This window comes from Pomacea canaliculata, linkage group LG2, assembly GCF_003073045.1.
Source record: "Pomacea canaliculata isolate SZHN2017 linkage group LG2, ASM307304v1, whole genome shotgun sequence".
Classification (NCBI taxonomy): Eukaryota; Metazoa; Mollusca; class Gastropoda; order Architaenioglossa; family Ampullariidae; genus Pomacea; species Pomacea canaliculata.
In genome coordinates, this window is record NC_037591.1 from 27,987,548 (window position 1) to 28,011,490 (window position 23,943).

The following is a 23,943-nucleotide window of genomic DNA, read 5'->3' on the forward strand; positions in this document are numbered from 1 at the left end:
ATTCTAAACTTTGGTTATCATTAAATAAACAACAGTTACATCGGCGATAGGTTTACTTGAATTTGCTATAAACGCCAGCACACAATAAGAAAAGCTCTTTATACTCGCTCTCGTGCATACACATAAATAACACAAACTAATATAAAACATAAGCACGCAGGTCCCCCAACACACACACACATGAGCGCACGCACGATCACACATAGACACATGCACATACAGGCGGGTTAAAAGGGGAACAGAAATACAGACAATGCAGACATTAATATCAAAAATCAGGCATTCACACACACATTCACACACACACACACACATTCACACACACACACACACACACACACACGATTGGGAGGGAGGCATTACATCAGACAGCATCACGACCCTCTACAAAAAAGAGACCAGATAGCTTGTAATCAGCCCAAGTCTAAGATATAAAAAACTAAGCAGACCAGTGTACATCTTCACGAATTGTAAGATTAAGGATTTGTATATAAATACAAGCCTGAGCCTCCGTATCAACATTCCCAGCACAGCCGCAAGGAAAGGTAATTACATTTTCTACATTAATGCTCCTTGGGTAACTTGCTTTTGCTTTCCGTATCTGGAATTGATGTACATTATTTAGATTATAAACTTGGAGAATTGATAAATAATACTAGCGTACATAAATATATTTTAAAAGACAACTTTTTTATCCAACTAAAAGTAACCACTTTTAAAAAAAAACATTTGGATATCGCAGTAATACACAAGTACTTAAAGGGGGTCAAATAGTTGCAACCTCAAACTAGTAAGAACCACGATAGGTACCTTGTATTGTATTGTATTGTATTGTATTGTATTGTATTGTATTGTATTGTATTGTATTGTATTGTATTGTATTGAAGTCTGTTGTATTCTATTGTAGTCTATTGTTTTTTAGTCTGTGGTATTGTATTGAAACCTATTGTGTTGTATTGTTGTCCATTGTAAAGATTGGCAGCTCATTTTCCCCTATGTCATATGATCCTTACTTAGCTCTCTCTATCACGTGATGGTTTGCAAGCCTCAGTACTTCAATCCTATTCATGAAATTCTAAAAGTACATAACGGTATATATTTAGTCAAGGAGCTCTCTAGTAAATGAAAATAAGAGCTCTGACTTGCACGTGATCGAACACTATAAAATTCTACAACCATAAACATGGCCGAAGCTTAATAGCCTCTCAAACGATGATAAAGTGTATTTGTGTACAAAAAAAAAAAAAACAAAAAAAACCGCGGGTCACTTCAAGCAAAGAGAGATTGAGATCGCGGTGGTGCCAAACGACAAAAATTTTATTAAGTTAGAATCGGACAAACAGCGTGTATCAATCTGAATACCACACATATATATACTCGTAAGCTCACAACACTCTTTACCAGAGAGGTAAAAGTGGAGTTTATGTGGATTAGAACTCCGAAAAAAATAATCACTTTTTAAGAAAAGCCTACATTTCAATTTTTTCAAATAATCGTACGAATCTCCCATGTTCCTGTGTTATGTTACAGTCATCTTGTCATCATGAAGTGCATTATTGTCCTCGCCGTTCTCTGCGTCGTCGCCCTTGCTCAGCGTGGAGATGGCGACATTGGTACGTCCTGCAAATGTTGTCTTCAAATTATCTTATTAATTGACTAACGGCTTTAGTATAATTTTAGCTCTTGACAGCCAGAAAACCTCTTGAATTCTGTTAACCAATGTCTTTAGACAGATTGCTAGAGATATTAAAACAATAGTTATGTAGTTATTTCCCTGATCAAGAGTTGACTGTCTTCAGAGCGTTTAGTCCAAGACGAGGTCAGAGCACTCATCCGTGCCAACCCATCCATAACGGTTGCCGACTGTACAGCCAAGTGTGATGCTGTCTTCGGCTTGGATGTTGCTCGAGAGGAAGAACTCACTGACCGTGACTGCGCCAGGGAGTGCAGAGAGTAAGTCTCAAACATTCTTCATCACCTTAAAACACCTTTCAAAAACTGGGGGTTTAGCAATGAAGCTGATAACCTGGCCCTAATCAAAAGATTTTACTGGATTTAAGTGTCGAACATCTACTTGAGTGAGACACAAGTCTGTCCACAAAGCTATCCTCATCAAATTCAATTTGCCTTTAGATCACTTGAGGAGAGTAGATAATTTTAATTTAATCGTTTGATAAGAGTAGATAAAATCCCGCGTATCTGTCACTTTTTCACAATATATATATAGACTGTTTGAAACTGCCCTTCGATTTTAACTGTATTGTGTGATTCATATCTGCCTACCGCTACGGGTTTTCTGCAGCAGTTAAGAATTCAAACACCATAAATCAAAACTAAGGTTTTATTACTTATATTAACTATTTTAAAAGAAAAAAATAAACTATGAATCATCGGTCACAAAATCTCCAAAAATGAGCACGTGGAATTGAACTAGACTTGACCAATGGACCAGTTACCTGAAACACTCATTATAATTGTTTGCCGGGACTTTTGTACTTGCAACTGTTACCATCATATAATTCGAAGAGATGTTTGCCGCATTTCTTCCAGGTGAGAAATGAAAATTAAAGTTCCGGGTTTTGTTTGTTTTTTCAGCCAATTGCGTGCTTGAAGATCATAGGCGCCGGAGCTTGATGCCATGACACGGGGAGACAAGATGATGCTTGAGACCTTCACTTGACTGAAGAGCTAGCAGTGACTGTTGTACAAACTGATCGTTGATAAGACACGTGATTGAAAGACCTTATTTATTTGTTTGGAAAAGAAAATAAATTTCTTTTTTTTTAGAATTTATTGTTTGTGCTGGATGAATGTAATTAGAAGTATGCTTATTCATTGCATTCTACAATCAACCAATCTGCGAGATAACTCAAGAAAGACTCTCTTTGATATCTTAGCAAGGGAGTTAGAAGTTTCACTTTTCTGATTAATTCTTCAAACGTGACCACACATACTAATACGTCCGGAAGAAAAGTATATTAACAGATCTTATTATATACTGTGTACATTTTGTTGACGAAAATGCAAAAATATATATTCATATATTATAAGCTATATCATTTTTATATATAACTCGATATTTTATTTATTCATATATCAGGTATCAAATTAATAACCGGAATATCAGGCGTCTCCTGTGATTTCATTGTCAGTTCTTATCTGTCACTTTTAGTAAAGTTTTGCATGAGCTTTCAGATTCGTCAGTATTATTCCATAACTAAACAAAATATCTTACCGTTGTTCAGTATTATACAACTTTCTTCTTGTTACTTTCTTGTCTTCCCCGTTGTCGCCGTTTTCGCTCTTGCCCAAGAAAACCTTGTTAGTACGAAGCAAGATTCACGGACAAAACGTCTGACAACATACCCTACCTATGAGGTTGGATGCCAGGTTACAAACTTTTATTCTCTTAAATTGAAATTAAAAATTGTATTCTTATTATATTTGATTAAATTTTAAAGTGTACATTCTGTTGTTTTGTGGTGTCTGTATATCTCAATCAGAACTCTCCTCGTTTATTTTAAACATATCTCGGTTTTGTTCGGACAAGAATCGCAGGACCGAGCGTTGCAACACATGACGTCAGACACCAAAGACGTTGTCATCAACCACACAAAATGAACTTACCTGCCTCTTTAAACACAAAGACAACTGTCATCTTAATTTTAACTTTATCTTGCAAGTAAGTCATAAAACGATAAGAACTGTAACTCTTAGACATAAACAACTTTGTAAACTTTATTCTGCTACTAAAACCTGAAAATCGCTGTTGCCGTTAGGTGGACGACAGACCTAGAGTTTGAAAATCTAGAGGCTTTAAGCTCTCAAGGGGAGGACAAGCCTTGTGGTTTGTCACTTGCCAGGACCTCTAGCGGTGACTAATGACTACTACTGTTGTGAAGATCAGTTTATAAAACTAAGTAATTTATTTGATATATAAACGACATTGCGATCGTTTTTTGACTGAACAATGTTTTGGCTGATATCACTGACTGTGCGTTTGTCTGTGCGTTCTTGCTATTATTTTAACTGCGTGCTTCTTTATGAATTGGTATTGAAAAGCGACAGAATGTAAGTCTGGAACATTCTTTTAGATTCACGATTCTTTGTGCACTGACATTAGATAAAGACAGAATGTAAGTCTGGAGCCTTGTGTCTGTTAAAATATCTGATTCGACTCCCTTGCTTTTTAAGACATTTAGGTAACAACCAATCACCAAACAACGTGCCAGATAATATTTACTCGTCCAAGACTCCAGAGATATCATGAAAAAAATGTTAACACTTAAACGCCTAAAGTGAAAATTAAAAAAAAAAACGAAATAAAGGGAAGAAAAAAAATAAAAGGATGGGAAAAAAGAAAAAGAAAATAATGTCGGAAGAGTTACTTATCAACTTATAACCGATCGAATTACTGTTATCTATTAGCAGTCAATTGAAACTGGTACACTGTATATTTTCCTGTCTACGTGTTTGCTTTTGAAACATCGAAGAAAGATGAAAAAAAAAATCAATAAAGAAAGAGAAAAAAAGAGAAGATGAAACTTAAAACTTAAAAATGAAGACACTAAGAATAAATGAACGAAAAATACCTTTCTTGTCAGATAGTAAACAGCACAAGTATTACAAGTGAAGATCACTCACCTATAACCTTATTTCAGGAGTATTATAGTGCAAGTGATTTAATGTTTCCTCTCTTCCTCTATAATTCTCTCATTTTCTTCCTCTTTTTCTCTCTATTTCTCTCTCTCTCTCTCACACACACACACACACATATTCATACACATGTACACGTTCACATATACATACTTTTCAATTATTTTTAAATACCAGCGGTCAGACTGCTTGTTACAAGAAAGAAGGGAATGTATCAGCTACATGATGACCAAGATGTCAGACAAAGATGTGGAACCACAAAACGTGAAGCGCAGGTGTGACTTTCTCAGCATTCAAGCTTAACTACATTGATTGCTTGATTGATTGATTGATTGATTGATTGATTGATTGATTGATTGATTGATTGATTGATTGATTGATTGATTGATTGATTGATTGATTGATTGATTGATTGTAGAACGCATAAACATACACGTAGTCACACTCATCGAGCACAGGCACTGAATTCTGAAGAAAATAATTTATTATCTTTTTTCAAACACGTAAATGAGTCACTGCAAGCTCTTCAGTCACGTGACGGTCAAGAGCATCATCTTGTCTCCTCGTGTACTTGTATCAGGCTCCAGTGCAAATTATCTTCAGTTACGTAGTTGTCTGCGGAAAGAAACCAGAAGAAATCTTTCATTTTCAGTTCTCAACTAAAAGAAAGAAGACATATCTTCATATTTTACGATGGTAACGGATTTAAGGGATTTTATTTGCTGCCTATATAGCGATCTAAAGTGAATTTAATAATGATTGCTTTGTCGACATCTCTGACCCAGAAGTCATAGACTCGAGGCTTGGTCTGGCTTTTCACACTTTAGTCGAGTAAAATCTTCTGGTTATGGACTGGTTATCAGCTTGATGACTAAACGAGTAAATTGTAATCGCTTATCTTTGAAACAAATGTTTTAAGCTAATGAACTTGAGACTTACTCTCTGCACTCCCTGGCGCAGTCACGGTCAGTGAGTTCCTCCTCACGAGCAACATCCAAGCCAAAGACAGCATCACACTTGGCTGTACAGTCGGCAACCGTTATGGATGGGGTGGCGCGGATGAGTGCTCTGACCTCGTCAGCGACCAAGCGCTCTGAAGAAATATTCAACACGTGACAGCTTAAATAATTACACAACAGGAAATTGCTCCGCTTTATGAGTTAAATTATAGGCAAAAGAAAATATCTTTTTTAAGTTTTGTGGTTAGAAAAATGCATTTTATTTGTTAAATTTGAGTCAAATATTGTCAAATATAAAGTCAAGAATTAAGTCAAATATTAAGACAAATATGAAGTCAAACAAAAAACTTCGTACCAATAGCGCCTCCTTCTTCTGGTTGGCGCTGAGCAAGGGCAACGACGCAAATAACGGCGAAGACAAGAAGGCACTTCATGGTGACACAAAGACTGTAAGATAAGAGGGCTATGAAAGAATTCTATATTTTCGGAAAGAATAATACACACTTTTGGATTTACTAGAAACATATAATTATTTCTTATGTTTTCTTTTGAAGTATTTATATACAATACCTATTTTTGCTCCTCTCCGAAACGTCTTTTTTAATAGCTAATTTTAGATATTTACAATTCTTTAAAATTCAGATTATTTTAATTTGTGCTTCATAAGTTGTAAAAGTTTTATTGACAATACAGAAAAGGAAAAGAGGTTTCTTTGTAAATAATTTAAATATGATCAAATTATTATTCCTTACTAGTATACATGCACTGATGTTACGAGCCACCACTAGAGTGAGAAATAAATCTCAATAATTCATTGTGACAAAGGAGAAAATGAGCTGTCAACCTTAACAGGTTACAGAAGGTTACACATGCTAGTTTTGATATTAGTTTTAGATTGTTTACATTAGACTTTTTCAAGTTTACATGTCTATTTAATTTATAAATTTTTCTTTAAACTTCTTTGCTGATTTCTTTGATTTCTTTACTGTGGATTTCATCAAAAGTTTATTCACTTGTGGTAGTGTTTTTATCTTTAGGATGATGATGGTAATTATTTTTATTTTATTATTATAACTTTCAAATATTAATTGTTCAAGTGTTAATGAAAATTAATCTCTGCCTATGTATATGTAAATAATATGATAAAGATGCAGACAGAGCACGGAGAGAGAAAGCAAGTTGCCTAAGGAGCAATGATGTAGAAAATGTTCTTTACCTTTCCTTGCAGTTGTGCTGGGAATATTCGTCAAAAGGCTGGAGCTTGTATTTATATCAAATCCTTAATCTTAGGAGTTCATAAAGATGTACATTGGTCTGTGGGCGTGGGCTGATTACAAGTTATCTGGGTCTCTTTTTTCTGGAGAAGTTCCTGATTTTCATTTTTAGGTGAAATGCCGCCCTTTCGTATAGTGTGTATGTGCGTGTGTGTGCACTGTGTGTGTGTGTGCACTGTGTGCACACAGGATTGCGTGTAGGTATTGTGCGTATATGTTTTAAGGTTATTGTTTCATGAATTATTTGTCTATTTTGTCGTCTGCCTATCACTTGTTCTGCCCGCCTGCTTGTCTCTATATCTGTCTTCCAGTCTGACTGGCTTTCCTACGTGTGTGTGTGTGTGTCTGTAGGTATGATTAGATGTTAAATGTTTCCCTCGTCGGTTTACTCATTTAATACATAAAAATAGATCGAGATGGCGTGCACCTTGATGTTGCAATTTGTTTTTGTTTTTTTAATTTTAAACCACCCCCGAAAATAATCCACAGGAAACAAATCAAGAATATTACAAGTTGTTCATAATTGCGCATAAAGTTTGAAATGCGACAAGAAACTGTAGACAAATGTGTATTCTCTAGAAATAATGAGTGGTGTAACCATATCTGTAGATTTATATTCGATAAAGACAAAATAATAAACTGAAAAAATACAAAATACAAAAGGTATATGAATGTAAAATATAAGTAACAATCAGGGTTCCTGCCAAATTAGAAAAGACAATTGATGTTAAAGCTCCTTTTCATTATGTGTTAACTCATTCCACCATCAAGAGCCAATCATAACTTTGTTCCCGATGAACAAAACACATTTTATGAACCCTAACTCCAGCGTATTTTATAATTTAATTTTTTATTTCACTTGCTTTTTCCTTTAAGAGACACTTATTACCCCTCATAATTAAACTATTTTCCATTCACGGTCCACTGCATATAATTTTTAAGCAATCCCAATATTCGGCATAACAATATTTACACAACATTCTCTATTACAATGTGTCTTGTTCGTAGTTTAATTATTTTCATATTTTTATCATTTCTGTTTTTTCATGCCCGAAAACAACACAAAACATTATCCAGTCTTTCTCTATTTTAAACATAGATATTGTGACTGAGGGGAGGTAAAGTGCAGGCTGACATGCTACTCTCGCTTACTCAGACATAAAGAAGTTATTGAACGTCTTCTCTCTCTCTCTCACACACACACACACACATATTTCACGGATGACATTTCATCAGAACCTTCACACTCGCTAGACCAAGCTGCTATCAGAAACACTATTTAGCTCCACCCAAGATATCAGCAGAACACAGACCAACGCCCTGATCCCCTAATTGCTACGACCCATTGTTTTGTAGGAACAGAAAGTCAATTCCTATCTGAGTTTACCAATATACCTCAGCAAAGTCAGTTGGAGAAAATGTTTAAGAGAAGTTGTAAAAGTATTGCGGCAGATGATGACGATGATCATGAATCATCATCATCATCATCAGTAGTAGTGACAAAGTGTAGACTATGCTGCAATAGCATTTGTCCATATGGGCCTTTTATAAATTCCCATTTACTTTACAGCTCTGTTTATGTGTTGGTTTTAGTCAGGGCTTCTGCTAAGGCTAAATTCTTTGGGGTCCCAGGGACCCCTTCCTCAGATTTCTAAGGGGTCCCAGGCTAACTCTAAGGGGTCTTTACAATGTAGAAAAAAAATAATCAACAAATGGGCACACAAAGCACCTGTAATGTCTAGTCAGAAACGGCGATTTCTGTGTCAATGATGTCTGTGCAACTGTGATGAGCTTATGCTCATTGTACTTGGGGTGCTCACTTTCTTTCGTTTCTAAGGCAATGAATTTAACCACGCTGTCAACGAACATCTTTGAAATAAGTTAAATAAGCTGCACCTGGTGGTGGGGATGTATGAAAGTATGAATGCGATGCCATTTCAAGTTCTCGATAACCTGGCAATTAATAAGTTAGTGAGAACTAGAGTTGTAAGAAACATCAACGAGAGGTGGCACGTTGCTAAAAGTATAAAAGTTGGGATAAAAAAAAAAAACTGGTGCAAGGTAGAAAAGCGAACCTCGGCATGACGTGGCGCCCACAGCTCAGTGACACTCAGTGGATTCTGAATGTTACGTAAATCATGAGATGAAGGGGGATCGAAGGTGTTTGAAACTGTACAAATAAATTAAACGAGTTTCAGTTGCAAACTATATTTAGCAATAAAACGCCTTTCTCAGCTGACTAGTACTTGCTGTAGGGTCTAAGAAAAGTGAGGCGAACCGGCTTCTATCTGAACTTGTCTTCCTTACATCTTTCTTTACTCATAAGAGGGGATAATAATATTTAATACTTTCAGTTCATTCCTCCGATGACTGACCTAAAGTACACCTCGGTTTGAGTCCAATCTTTGAACTTTTACAAATGGCCAACAATTCACGAAACATAGCGCCCCCACTGTGTCTTTCTTCGCTTATCTAACCCGACGCGATCAATTCAGTTGTTTTTATGTTTGTGTCATTTGTGCTGTTCATTCTTCTTCTCTTTCATAAATTCTAGTTTTGTTTGTTTATGGAGAATGTCAGTACTAACCCGACAGAATGTTCAACAGAAGTCGTTTCGCATCAACGCTCAGACCTACCGCGCAAGTACTGGGTGAGGGGAGGGAGACGATTTATTGCTATGCTAGTCGGCAGTGCTGTGATGTCCACAGTAATTGAAGACGACTGGCCGATGGCAGTCCGCACCTCGTGTACTCCTACCTTCCCTCGGCACGGACGATACCCTCATCCCCCGGTGGGAAGATATCGGCCTTTAATGGAACTCTTCTTGGTAAGGGAAACAAACTCAGTGCAGGGAAGTTACTCTCGCCTTGCAGCAGACGACAACAATAGGTTGGTCTACGACGTCAGACACTACACTTACCCAATTTTGTATTTGTTCTTCGCCCAAATTTGAAGGGGTCCCCTGGGACCCCATTGATGAAAATTGAAGGGGTCCTCCAAACTTTTAATGCGTACTGTACGCAATTTTTTGCGTAATCAGAAGCCCTGTCAGTTTTAGTTAAGAAATTGGACTTTAACTTTAAAAGAGGGGCTGTTCAAAGGAATAAATTGTATTTTGTAAATGTAACATTCATTTGTTTATTTGATTATTTATTTTCTTCTTCCTGTTCTCTGCAATCTTTCTCATTCCCATGCACACTCCATCATACACACACACAAAAGATATGTTGAGATAACAGGTGAAAATAAACATGAAAATCAGCAAAGTCGAGATCTGAAGTAGTGTAAGAAATGCCAACCTATTCATGTCTCACTAACATAACCTGCTGTTCATTAATAATGTAAAGGGTCAACACTGGCATTCATCTAAGGTGTTTATTGCTGAGCTCTCGCAGATAACTGTGAAAGACTTGTCAGACACCGCACACAGCTTGTCTCCCTTTGGTTGTTTAGCGCGAGAGAGAGAGAGCAGGCATGAAGATTTGAAGGTTAATAAATACATGTACGTGCACACAGCACTTCTTAATATACTTATATACACGTGAAAATGGCTCCACATTCATTTCCTTAAAAAGTGTAAATAAATATAAAGTGAAATGGAACACATTGAATGGAAAACATCAGGCGATGGGATGTGCACATGTGTGGTGCTGTTGTATAAATATGTTCATATACTCTCTAATGTGATTGTGTGTGCATGTGTGTGCATGCATGGGTGTTCTGATATCCCATAGTGTCATCTGCACAACAAACAAACAAACAAACAAACAAACAAACAAACAAGCATTCTCCATACATACACATACATTTTTCTCTCCTAAACTCTTTTTCTAGTATTCATGCTCTTTAACAAGCTTTCTATTATCACTTTCTCTTTCTACTTGAGTGTGCAAATGCGTGTGAGTGCCTTACAATTGTTTTCTTATTTTTCATTTTCTACTCAAGCTACTAAAATTGTAATACATTACAGAACCTACTTTTGTTAAGTTAAACTCCTGATCACACCATTCATGACAAGAAGTGACATGATTGGCATGATACCTGTAGGGAACCCAGAGGGATCAGGAATATTACTGACAGTATTACTGAATGCATGAAGTATACATAGCTGATGTGACTGAGAGGTAGAAAAGTGCACTAACAGGTATACCAACACAAAGATACGCTGAAATATTCCACGCACTTGAACGTGATGTTCTCTTTCTCTCTTCTCTTACATTAAGAGAAAGGGAATTCTAGAGTCACTGAGTTCTCTTTCATCAGAAAATGAATTCATTGAGCGCACAAGCTCCCATTTTGCGGATGGTATTTCATCAGAAATGTTACACTTGCTAGAATATTCTGCTATCGGAAATAGCTTTTAACTCCACCCAAGATATCAGTTGAAGATAGGCCAACGTCCTACTTCATTAATTTCAAAAACCTATTGTTTAGTATAAATAGAAACTAATTTTTAAGGTCTGGGTGCTCCCAATATATCTACAAAGAAATTAAGTAAGAATTTCTGTAATTGTCTTTACTTTATAAGAAGTTAATAGTCCACGAAGTCTGTTGGAGAAAATATTTAAAATCAGAAGTCTTCCACGTTTCAATGTCGTAGTTACTTCCATTCGTCAGTCAACCTGAATAAACCCGAAAGTCTGCCTTCTGCTCAATAAAATCTGAAGTCAGCTTGACTATGACTAGCAGTGTCCTATGATCTATACACATGTCTCCGAAGATGAGAGTGTCCACTTCAACACCTTTAACTTCCCCACAAAAGCTGTCGAGACAACAATGTTCTCACAAAACTTTGGGTGACTAGTGATTCGTTCGTGTTTTCAGTGTTTTGACACTAAATGCATTAGTTAACAGTCTGGTTTTGTTCATTTCGATTCATGGATTCCTAACTCGTTTGGATGGAAGAAACTGTAACAACAGTTAACAGAAACTTGAATAAAGTAGTATTAGCATTGTATTAGTCGTTGGAAGTTCTTGCATGGGATTCTGAGCACTCTGGGTCATCAACGATAGAAGTTGTCGTCCAGATGTCTGGAATAAGCAAAGCAAATCTTACAGTGCAGGCAAGAGGTATATCGTGAGGTCACGGCATGTGATCAAAGACACGAAAGCTTGTGATGATGTCGGTATATTGGCTACTTACTCGTACAGACACACCTCCCTTATCCCCCATACACACAAGAAAAGTTTCTAGACTTTCTGTCTGCATTTCGAGGTCGGTAACGGTCAAAGATTTCTTCCTCTAGAGGATCATCCTGGTCGAAGCGAGGGTTATATCTGTTTATACAGGCGGTCACTGTGATGGTTGGGTGGGCTTGGATGATGGCTCTGACCTCATCAGCCACCAGACGCTCTGACATGACATAACAACACAAGCAAGCATTGCATATGCGCACTTTTGTTCTGTTCATTGTGAGTGCACAGACAGAATATCTTTATAGTGCTAAACAATCTGCATATTAAGAAAACAGAATACCATAGACTATTTCGAGAAAATCTTTTTTTCACTAGTATTTTGAAATTAGTAATTAGAGAAGTTTTCTTACGCAAAGTTTCAAACAAGAAAATGAGTAGGATAACCTAATAACGATTTTAAGAAAGTTTTATGAAATAGTGAGACTTCACCTGAAATTACTTTCAGTTCAAGGACAGTAGAGTGAAACAGAGTCACGAGAGATTCTCGATGCTGGCGTTGGTTTGTCACGCTCTGTCACGTCCGTCATGGTCTGCACGGCTGGAAGAGTGTACCGCCAGGAATGTCAGTGAATCTCTTCCATGTTGGAGACTTTCCACTAATTGCGTTTCTCAACATAGGGATGATTTAATATTTTTTTATTTATTATGTGTTTTTCTTTATCTACCGCAGAAAAGTCATAGTTGTTTATAGTAAAAGTTTTTTCTTTTTTTTTTTCTTGACCATGTGAAGTAAAATTTTTGAAAGTGTAGAATCGAACCTTATAGTGTATCGGGATTGATAGATATCGGTAGATAACCAATCATCTTGCGTTAGGCTATTGCTTCGTCGTGTAAGTTAAAAATAGAATACTTTTTTACGATCTATGACGTCAAAATAGAGACTGACTACGTCATCAGACGAAATTCGTATTTGTCGTCAACAATGAAGCCGTCTTCAATACGTGTGTGACAGCGAGACACATGATCATGCCTTCAAGATTCATTCCTCTTGCTGTCCTGGTCCGTGACTCTTCATGAGGAGAAAACATTAGTTATCCACGTCGTTGACTACTCTTGACTACATCGTTGACTACTAAAAGAAGACAAGGCTGTAAAAGAATTGTATATGTGCATTGTTTCTCATTCTATTGCTATGTCTAGCTCTTTCTCTCTTTTTTCTCTCTCTCTATCTCAAAGCTCGAGCGTACAAGTGCCTGTGTGTGAACTTTTCAACAGTTATTTATTGTCTATTTTCTACTGAAACTATGAAAATTGTTTTACCATAATATAATCTGTTTGTGTTCAGTGAATCTTCTGACCACACCACGTCATGACAAGAAGTGACATGATGGGCATGACACCTGTAGGAACCCGGAGGGATCAGGAGAGGAGCGTCAGAGGGCACGGAGTGCACCGAACAGTAAACGCGCTTAGACAAGAGATACAAAGCAGCGACAGGGCCACCCAGTGCTCAGCCCTGTCTATACACAGCACCGTGGTCATGGGTAGTGTTACTGAATGTTTTCTCATAGCTTGGCTAGAAGTACAGGACAGAGTGCATGCCGGTCTGTGGGCAGTATTACTTGTATTATTGTATGTATAAAGTATTACTGGCAGTACTTCTCACAGTGCACAGAGCTCCCATTACTAGAGGAGTAAGACAAGCGTAAAGATGCACAATGATTTATCTGTCTCATATCTTTCATTTTAGTTCTATTGTGTATGAATTCTGCTAATGCTAAATAAATTAACCTTTTATTTGCTAAGATGCCCCTTGGAAAATGTCTTTGGCGAAGTACAGTGGGAAGAAGGAAGCTTTTATTGAAGGAGCGAAAGATTCCAAATTACCGAGGAAAGTAAGGTGAGTACCTCAACTGTACCGTCGTCAGGTCAGTTTCCAGACGATTTATTTGTCTTTCTCCAGCATGCAAAATTCAAACGGAGACAAACAACATTTAAGAAAGAGTAAAATGTCTGGTAAAATGTCTGGTAAAATGTCTCGAATATTTTCTTGCCAAATACTTGCCGTTGATTAAATAAAAATGTATTATTTTTCATATATAATGTTATGTCATATAATGTGACCTCTCACCAGTGTTGTCCATAGGAATGGGAATCCCATGGGAAACGTCCCATGGGATGGGATGGGACGGGACAGCACACATTTGTATTTCCCATGGTAGTCGATACTTGATATTGCAAAATAATTTAATTTCATTCAAAGGATTTAAATCTTTCCTCTGAATATCTATTGTATGTGAAGTAGCAGGAATTATAGAACAAAAGCCGAAAAGTGGTTTTCACCATAGGATTGTCCATGGAATCCCATGGGAACGTCCCGTGGGATTGGACAGCATAAATTACATGGGATGGGATGGGGATAGAAATATGTCCCATGGACAACCCTGCCTCTCACCATGTCCCACATTTTTTACGCGGTCATAATTTCATTATCTGGTACGACAGAGTATGCTATAGATCGAACATTTTATACTTTTTTTTCTTGAGTTTTTCAGTTGCTTTGGTTTTCACTGTGTCAGACAGAAAGTACTATCAGAAACAGCTAGCTCTGATCGAAGCATATGAGGACCTCGAAAGACTCCAGCACGAAGATGCACGCGACCAGACCAAGCTTGACGACGAAGCCATGACGACGCTGCGGTTGTCGCAACTCTCTTTTTTCGCAAATTTTGTCAGAATATTTCTAACACCTGATCTTTTTCCAACAGTTTTTAAACTTTCAATTTTTATTTTGCATGATTATTGGACGCTTCTCGTATCTTCCCGTTACAGATGATGACCTTATTGTTTCTTAGTATTGCTTTCTTTAGTAATATGTTTAGTTGTATTAATTAATTAAGTTGTATTAACAGGCAACAGTTAACAGGTACAATTTTACGTCGATTACCTTTTTGGAAAATAAGTTTTCCACTGAAATTTATTAGCCAACCTTTTGCTTTAGAATAATTGGGATTTACGTGCTTCGTTGCCATTTTTTTTTTTTTTTTTTTTTTTTTTTTTTTGAGTGGTTCGATTTGATATTTCCGGTTAATGCGTGTAATGGTTTTAATGAAATGTCGTAAACAAGTGTGCACGTATCATCCAACAGACAAAAGAAATAACAGATCGATGTCAGTCTGGTTTTCTGTTGACATGGCAGGTTTTGCTGGTGATCAAGTCGATAGCATCTGTAAAGTCAGGCTCTATCTCGGTGATATCCAGCGTGGTAGACTCTAGCTTCGACCTCTTGTCCGGCATTATCATCTGGTACACGTCTCAAGCTGTACAAAAGACAGACTATCATCTCTACCCTTTTGGTAAGCCAATGCTACGCAGGAGCTTTCAAATGTTCATACCTATGTGACTTTCTTGTTGAGACTGCATAGAAACAAATGTTACATGGCAATTGTGATTGGGTATAAGGAACGTGGAAAACCCATCGCTCCCTAGGTAGCTCCTCATCACCACCAGTTCCCTCCACTGTTCACGTCCTGGATCATTTACCAATCCTTCGCTAGTCCAGGTTGTTAGGTATATCAATTCAACTTCCTCTAAAGAGTAAGTACCTGAAGAAGTAAGCTCTGGCGTAGCGGAGACTAAATTCTGCCAACATCTGATTTCCATAAAGCTGCGTAGTGAGGAAAGTGGACGGTTTTGTGTTGGAAGACTGCAGGATACTTTTTTCTAAATTTGAATTTTTTCTTGTTATGAATAGCTTGTGTGTGTGTGTGTCATCGTCATTGTAATGTCACCCACCTGTTAGGGCCCAATGGCCTCAGCAATAACAGTACCTCGCGGCTGGAATCACCAAGGGAAGAGGATGGTCTTTTCTTCTTGTCTGCAGGTCGGCGCCGCCTGGAGCCGCTGGCCATCTTCCTGCTGTCAGTGTTGATGTCGATGGCCTCTCTGCAGCTCATCTGGCAGTCGGTGGAAAGGGCGGTGCTTTTCGCCAAGGACCTCGGCAATGTGCCGGAGTTTGACTCTGTCACTGTGGCCATCACCTGCACAGTCGTAGGTCAGTGGGGCGGCGTTCTTCGGTGGTGAGAAACTGTTTTAGACAGCAGCTTCACGTTAGAGTGTGTGAATCTTATAAAGAAATCCTTCCGGGAATTATTTTAACATCGACAAAATCTCTGCAAAATCACAAAAAAAATTGTTGATTAAACCAAGCTGAAAGAGCTTTTAAGGGGACATAATCAAGCATGGCTATGCTCCTTTATCTCATTTTTGAATGTCAAGTCCTTTAAACATATAATGCATTATCCCTTTATGGCTGTTAGCTTTGTCATTAATATATAATCATTTATTAAACGGCTGTCTCGAGCAATGCGTGTCTTTTTCTCCTCATTTTTAAAGGTCCTACAATATGCATAAGTATTGACATTGTTATCATGTACAGCGGGATGCCACCACACACACGTGCGCGCATAACAAGCGAGCTATCAAATACTGTTATTAGTTTTCTTTGTCTCCTTATTGTCGTTTCTTTTGTTCCTTTCGGTTTCAGTAGTTTTTACTCTTGCTGTTTTTGTCGTTTTCATCAGTCAACTTCTCGCTATTTCCATCGTTTCACTCTGTCATACTATAGTTATTTTGCGTGATCACCAAGCAACAATTTCTTCTCTTATTTTTATCTGTTCCAGCAATCAAATTCTTCGCTGTTCCTCGTGTGTTACATGGTTAAGCATCACTACGGCAGCACTTCTTCCTCGCTGAAGGTCCTCATGCAGGATCACCGGAACGACACCATCTCCAACACCGGGGCCCTGCTGTGCGGCTACATAGGTCTGTACATAGGTCTGTCTGTCTACCTGCATGTGATGATAGAAATACTTACAGTCTACATCCTGTCGCATGTACAATAGCCTTTATGAATAGTTATTTATCGTTGCATTTATGTCACACTTTTGTTTTGTTCAGCCGACTGTGCTACTGACAAGTTGATTGATAAACATCTGCTTTACCATCCGAAGATCGTTTGTCATCAATATTTCATCTACAAACCCATTAATCATTGACTTAAAGTTGTAATCGTTCTTTTATCATTATCACCCTCGCTTTTAGTTTTGCATGGATTTTGTTTGCAGGCGTATTCAATTTTATATGGTTTTGTGACTATGCATGTGCGAGCTTGTGTGTGTTTGCTTGTTTTTGTGTGTGTGTGTGTGCGCTTGTCTGTTTGTATGTGTGTGAGTGCGCGGTCGTGTGTTTATCATTCACACAAGGCTCTCAGCAGTTTGTGAAGATTTCCGGAGAGAAGAATGTGGTTTATGTCGATCCTATCGGTGCAGCGCTCACAGCAGTCTATATCTTTGCCAGCTGGTGGAACACGGGTGCAGGTGACTATCCTTACTTTCGCCTTTCCCGTCTCTCTCTCTCTTTGACACGTTGTGTGTGTGTGTTGGCTTGCATGCACACCTCATTAATGTGTTTACGTGGCCTTATCTTCCTGATAGTCTCTCTTTTGCAATCACAAAAAAATCAAATTTAGCTAGGCAGAAAGTATTTATGAAGTACTTTGTTGGTAATGTGTGGGCGCACAAATTCCTTACCTCTCTTTCTCACTCATTCTGTCTCCTTTCATTCTCTCTCTCACTCTTCCCTCTTAACTAGTTCACTGACATTGCTATAAAGATATCGTCCAATGGTCTGCCAATATTTCTTGGACGGGAAAGGAGAGAACTGTCAATGATTCTTATTTTTTTTTTCTTCAAGGAACTGTTTCTACAACTGCCACTGACAGAATCGATGCTCGTCCTTGTCCTCCCTGTTCCTCTTTTGCCCTCCTCAACACTTTCTTCTCCAGCTTCCCCCCAGATATGATTACATCAAACTTCCTGTATACTGTCAATTAAGAAATACTTGTTTGTCATGAAGTAATCTTGCTCTATAACTTCAGCATGCTTTATTTTAAAGTTGGACTATTTTAACCATCCTCGCAAGGAGTAAGCCAGGTGGCTGCTTGAGTTACACGCCGACCGAAGAGTATAGAAGCTGAAATATTTGAAAGGATTGTACCAATCTATAATTGAGAGAGTTGATATTTTAACAAGGCGCTGCTTGTCTGGGATAAGTTGCTGATGAGCAATGTTTAACATTAACTAATAATATAAAAACAATTTGAATTTGTAGATTGGGATTTTTCTTCTGTTTAATTGGAGCAAACAATCCCTTTCTGGTGTAAACTGAGTTGTTTGATTACTTTTATTTCTTTTTGTCAATTTGTCTGTTTTTCTGCCATAAGTGCTTTTTTTAATTCTTTATGTTCGTCTATTTGCTTTCACATATTTTTTTCTTTCTTTCTTTCTTTCATCTATTCATCTCTTCATTATTTTTTTGTCCTTTCCTTCAGAACAGATCCACTTTTTGACCGGGAGGAAGGCGGAGCCCGAGATTCTGAGCCAGTTGACGTGGCTGTGTCTGAACCACAGCCCCCTGATACTGCAGCTGGACACCATCAAAGCCTACCACTGCGGCACCCGACTGCTGGTGGAGGTGGAGATCGTGGTCAGCGAGGACATGCCGCTGAAAGCCACTCACGACCTGCGCGAGAGCCTGCAGTCCAAGCTCGAGCGACTGGACGAAGTAGAGCGCGCCATCGTGCATGTGTGCGTCAACCACAACAACAACCGTCAACAGAGAGACAAGTCTGACGAAACACCTTGATACGTCAGCGTCTGCCCCGATGGCGCAGAGGTTGATATCTTGCGTCTGGCGCAGTCGACGTCGCTTTATTCACAGCTACATGCAGATGCTAGTTTTTGAGTAGTGTGAGTGTTACAGTGTAATTTATTTCAAAGACACTAATTTATGACACGTTTCTCTAGGCTATTCGTATGCGTTAACGACACTCGATTTTTGAATAACTTGAAGACGTTAACTATATGATAAAAGAGAGGACTGACATCGTAAGGATACAAACTGTGGAACAAAATAAGCGTATCGATAAATACGCTAACTATCGAGTAGAGATAGTTTCCTTCTTAATATCTATGCCCCTTTTAAATGTTTTAAATACAAAATGTAAATCACGAGAAAGAAAAAACGATGACAAGGACGGAAAAAAGAAATGATAAATGAACGAATGAAAAGGATGGACAAAAAGAGAAAAAGAATAAATAGAAGAAAGAAAGAAGAGAGGAATTTTCATGCAATATTTCAGTTACACAGGAGGAATGCTAAAGGTTGAAGAGCTTTGTGCAAACAGCTAAATATTAAGGAATGAAAAAAAATACGTGATGAGATCTTCCCGCTCGGCTTCTAAATATGACAAACGATGTTTTCGTCGAAGCTGTGAGAGAAAATAACTGTTTGGAGAGCCACTTGAAAGGCACCCACTTCATTCGTTATTCCGCAGCAATGAATGGCTCCGATAGATAAAGTTAATACACAACCAACGCGGCATCTATCATCAATTTGTAATCTTGTTCTCACCAGCTTTCCTCGGGTATGCTACACCTCTTGATCTAGCATCTACCCGCCCCCTGCCTCCACCCAGTCACTTCAGTGTACTTAAAAGCTATTTACATGTCTCTGCTGTGTGGTAACACATCTTTCCAGCATTTCCCATGCTAATGCTGTCTGTATATTGGCAGGGAAAGATTGTCGACGATTGTTTTTAGGAGGGAACTGTCTAAACTGTTTTCGTGCCCCTTTAGACTTCAAGCTTTGCTCTTGGCTTCTCCGAAAAGAACACAGGAATGCATGAGTCTTACCCACCCGTCTGTCGTTCCTTCAACGTCTTCTAGTGTTTGTGTGGCCCAATTTCTGAAGGGCTTACCTTCTACATATGATCATATTCGGTACTCGTGGACGTCCTAGCAAAAGTCACACCCTATTCCGAAAGGGGAAGAGCAATATCCATGTCTTGGTGCTTTTTGTTTCTTCTCGGCAAGTTGCTTGTACTTAAGTGGAAGAAGATTACTTCCACGAGTAAAAATTGTCTCCAACATGTAAACTTGAACAAAAATTACTCCAGAAAAAAAAACCTTAAACAGAAAATTGAAAATAATGGTTAAAAGGGGAAAAGAAAGTAAAGTAAATAAGGTGGACGAGAAGAAGAAGCTCAAATCGGCCCAGCAGTTGGCAGCAGTTTCCTGGCCTAATGTGCACTAATAGAACGGGTCGCAAAGATGCTGATTAACCCAGACATACGCCAACACAAACAAGGGACAGCAACAGAAAAGGGAGATAATCACAAAGGTGTAAACATTTGAGACCGTTAAGCTGTCAAGGCGAGGTTTCCTAAGCTCTTGATCAATACGTTTGCGTGTCTGCCTCTCCTGCAGGGGTCGTTGACAGCTAAAGCCCTGCGACAGAGAGAGAAACTCAGTAGATCAGATATAAATCCTCAGGATTTTAACGGCAGTATCATTTTTTTTCCTCCTCAGTCCTCAATTTTTTTTTTTTTACTTTCGTGAGACGTATTCATTGGTCTTGACATAAGCTGCACGTGCACAGGATGCTCAAGCAGTTTGTGGACAAATCAGCAGAGTGGGATGACGAGATTGGATGTGCGGGATGGTGTGATTGGCTGTAGGTTGGTAATTAGTTTGCGCAATTGCAGCTTCTTCGGGATGGTGAGCCCTTTGTCACGCACTCTGCAAGCGTACAACACTTGCTTGTCACCACTGTAGTTAATGAGAAGCAAAATAGCCTGGGTTCACATCACATCTGAGGATACTCGCTCATGACATCTTTTACCAGGAATCACCGTTTCTTTACCCCCTTTCACTCTCCGTGACCCCCTTATAATAAAAAGTAATATCTAGGTAAAAGCACTTACAAATGAGCACTTGTTGTTACACCTCAAACTGTGAAATACTACGGTCCTTTCCACGGGAACCAATCACCTGCTTGTACATCAACCTTTACCATGCCTCCGCAATCTTGGGAGAGATCTCTTTTTCTCCTCACCAGAAATCCCCCTCAAACCCACCAAAGCCCACTCAGTCAAAGCTACCCGGCGGTCATCCTCATTCCCATTTTGGACAGGTATTTGGCCGCTTTGAGAACCTCACAAGGACTTACGAGTGTTTTATCGTGTTTACCCGCGAGCGGTCATGTCAACTTTGTGACCGCCCTATCTGTGCACATTCGTCTTGCATCAGCAGGCCTATCACCGCTAACGGAATTCTCCCCACATCTGGCTTAATGACTGCGATTCTTGCAGCTTCGTAAATTGGTATTGATTGTATTTGCTTTCCCTTCGGTTATCATTAAACTTTGCTACACGCTGAAATGAAAAATCTAGTCACGGTGCACTGGGCCTCAAGAGGGTGATCACATACTCGCAGGAAGACGTTGGGTCAGAGCAGGTGGCGATAACCTCTTGCACTGGTTCTCACTGGACTGGATTCCTTCCCTTTCCTACCAGATCTCAAAATATTACATTTTCTTCAGTATTACATCAGATCTGACAAAAATGACTTGTAGATTCTCTCCCTTTTGGGGCATCCCCACACGTCTGGAGTCATCTCCCCTTTCAGCGGACTGTTGTTCACTGGGCTTGCTCAGCGCAAAATACGTTAAACGTAGAGAGGCGTACATGCTAAGATGGCGACTGATCTGCAATGTCGCGAAATCTCACTTCTTGTGATATCCAACTGTATTCTTTGAAACAAATGCATGAAAAAAGCACTGCAAAAAATATAATTTAAAGATTGGCATGATGATTGAATCTTTCACACTTGACGTTTGAAAGAAACATTATTTTTAAATGTAGTCGCCATCTGCCTTTTGTTACCAGAGCCTGTTCTTATTCCGTTCTTTTGGGATGGGCTAATTGATTGACTAAAGGAAGGAATAAGAGAATGAAGTAGAGACGAACAAATTGAATATGCAGGAAAAAAATGAATGAACAAATGACTGGCTGCGTGACTGGCTTAACAAATTCACAAAATTGCTGAGCTGGTAGAAAACAAATATTTCAATGCTCATGCAAACTTTGCGCCTTTCTTGCTGGCCCATGACGTTGGTGTCAACTCCACTTTGCACAATACAAGGCGAAATAGATTCTGACACTTTTCTAGCTTTAATAAAATCAATTATTTTTTAATTGTGTTTTGACAAATCAAGCTTCCCGCAGAGTCAACCAGTCAGCTTTCCTTTTTTTCTCGCAAATGAAGGATCTCCCTTGAAGCTTCAAGTGTTTCTTCAATTTATTTATGTGTTTCGATTGGTCGATCTCTCTTTCTCTCTCTCTCTCTCAGCCTACGTCAGAAGCAGTGTCATCCCCTGAATTGAAATAACTAGAAAAGTTTTATAAGTGTTCTTTCAAAAAGTATGTTTAGCTCGTGCTTGCTTTTGTAGCACAGAAACACACCCCAACGTTTACAGGACTATCGTGGTACAAGAAGTTTTTCAGGTAATGATTGGATGAAGGTCGGTATGAATGAAATAACCTTTAACTTTTGTTCTTGAGGTACACGCATACAAACATCACCATGCACAGAAAGGTGTCTACAACATGGCCATTAGGATACATCATGGATTCTTTTGAAGACCTCAGACACTTAAGATCTGGCAGCATGTCCCTATTACTGTGCACCTAATGTTGGTACATATAGCTAAAAAAACAGAAGGAGATGGGGTATCGTACTGAGATTTATCCAATCAGAAGAAAAAAAATTTAACTCACTAGTCTATAATCAGAACCTCAGAGAAAGGAGCAACCTTCTAAAAACGGCTTTCTCTTCTTTCTTTCTCACTCACAGCATACGCATTGTCTTTCCACCAACCATAATGTATTAAAGCTCTGTACCTGTCTTCCTGTGAAAACATAATATCTCTTGACTTTGACTTTTTTCCTCTTTTCTGTCTGTGGTTTTCGCAAAGCTATCAGGGCAACGTTCTTGAAATGAGATATGATATTGCTCATCCTCATGTCGTTTTTCAAGCCTTTTTCTGACTTCTGAGCATCTTCAACAATGCGTGCTTGACTGTTGGGAAATAACCCCACACACACACCTGTGACATTCTAACAATATTGCCACAATTCTCAAAGTCACAGTACAAAAAAGTGTTGCATTGGTGGAAATGTCGATCTCATTAGGAGAATGTCATGAGACAGCTGTTTTCCCTCATAAACTTGATCTTAAAGCTCTGTTTTAAAGACCATTAAATCGCAGTTCTCGCGAGAGGAAGCAGGCTAACATTTACTTTACAATCAATGCTTCGCGGCCGCCTCCACATCTTAAATGTTGAGGGTTTGGCGTTAAAAACAGCTTCATAAATAAGTTTGTAGTCACTTGTTGTTGTTGCTGCTGCTGTTGTTATTGTGTTTTATTTCCCAGCTGAGAACTCAACAAATCAAAAGGACACAGTACAAACAGCAGGCATACACACACGTTTGCGCGAGCGTACGTCCACACACACACGAAGAGAACCCATAGTTTGCAAGGAGCATGAAGAGTAGTCAAATCAGCAAAGGTAGTAAACATGCCCAACATTTACAACTTTGAGATATAAGCTCTTCTTTGTGTGTGGGCGAACGAAAGCAGAGTTTCTGCGACTGCCATGAAGACGTTAGTGAAGAGAAATATACTACTACTCCATCATCATCATCGTCGTCGTCGTCATAGTCGTCATTATTTCTCGAGATATTGCTCACCTTATCAAGATTTACACTAGAAATGTGTAGTGAAATAAAACAGTAATTAAATGAGCCGCATTTAATTATCCTTGTACAAAAGATTAACAGAAATATTCTTTAAAAAATGACTTCTACTGTTATGACAGAACTGTTGAAGAGTTTTGCGCTTTAAATTTCAAACAGGTTTAAAACGTACGTGTGTGTATTTGCACGCGCGGACGTGTATGTGTGTGGCTACAAATAAAGCCTTTAATTCAACATTCAGAAAAACACACACACGCACACG

The 23,943-nt window shown here is 38.6% G+C and overlaps 1 protein-coding gene across 7 annotated transcripts; it reads left to right on the forward strand.

The window, feature by feature from the left end:
* The first annotated feature begins 12,994 nt into the window (after positions 1-12,994).
* LOC112558086 (metal tolerance protein 11-like) lies at positions 12,995-22,160 on the forward strand. Of its 7 annotated transcripts, none has more exons than XM_025228282.1 (9): positions 12,995-13,175; positions 13,371-13,569; positions 13,832-13,925; positions 14,609-14,756; positions 15,225-15,381; positions 15,909-16,104; positions 16,708-16,849; positions 17,298-17,403; positions 18,422-22,160. In XM_025228282.1, the coding sequence occupies exons 2-7, from the start codon at positions 13,395-13,397 to the stop codon at positions 16,778-16,780; spliced, it is 843 nt and encodes a 280-aa protein (XP_025084067.1). In that variant the 5' UTR covers positions 12,995-13,175; positions 13,371-13,394; the 3' UTR covers positions 16,781-16,849; positions 17,298-17,403; positions 18,422-22,160. The 7 variants fall into 7 exon arrangements, 6 of the variants coding, with proteins under 6 accessions (XP_025084067.1, XP_025084066.1, XP_025084065.1 ...); XM_025228281.1 differs by having other exon boundaries at positions 17,290-17,403; positions 18,422-22,159; XM_025228280.1 differs by having other exon boundaries at positions 18,417-22,159.
* The last annotated feature ends 1,783 nt before the right edge of the window (positions 22,161-23,943 follow it).

Coding starts and splice junctions, on each gene's coding strand:
- LOC112558086 (XM_025228282.1), top strand. CDS start 13,395: ATGACAAGAAGTGACATGATGGGCATGACACCTGTAGGAACCCGGAGG. Junction 13,570..13,831: donor ACACAGCACCGTGGTCATGG/GTAGTGTTACTG, acceptor TTATTTGCTAAG/ATGCCCCTTGGAAAATGTCT. Junction 14,757..15,224: donor TCTCTTTTTTCGCAAATTTT/GTCAGAATATTT, acceptor TTGACATGGCAG/GTTTTGCTGGTGATCAAGTC.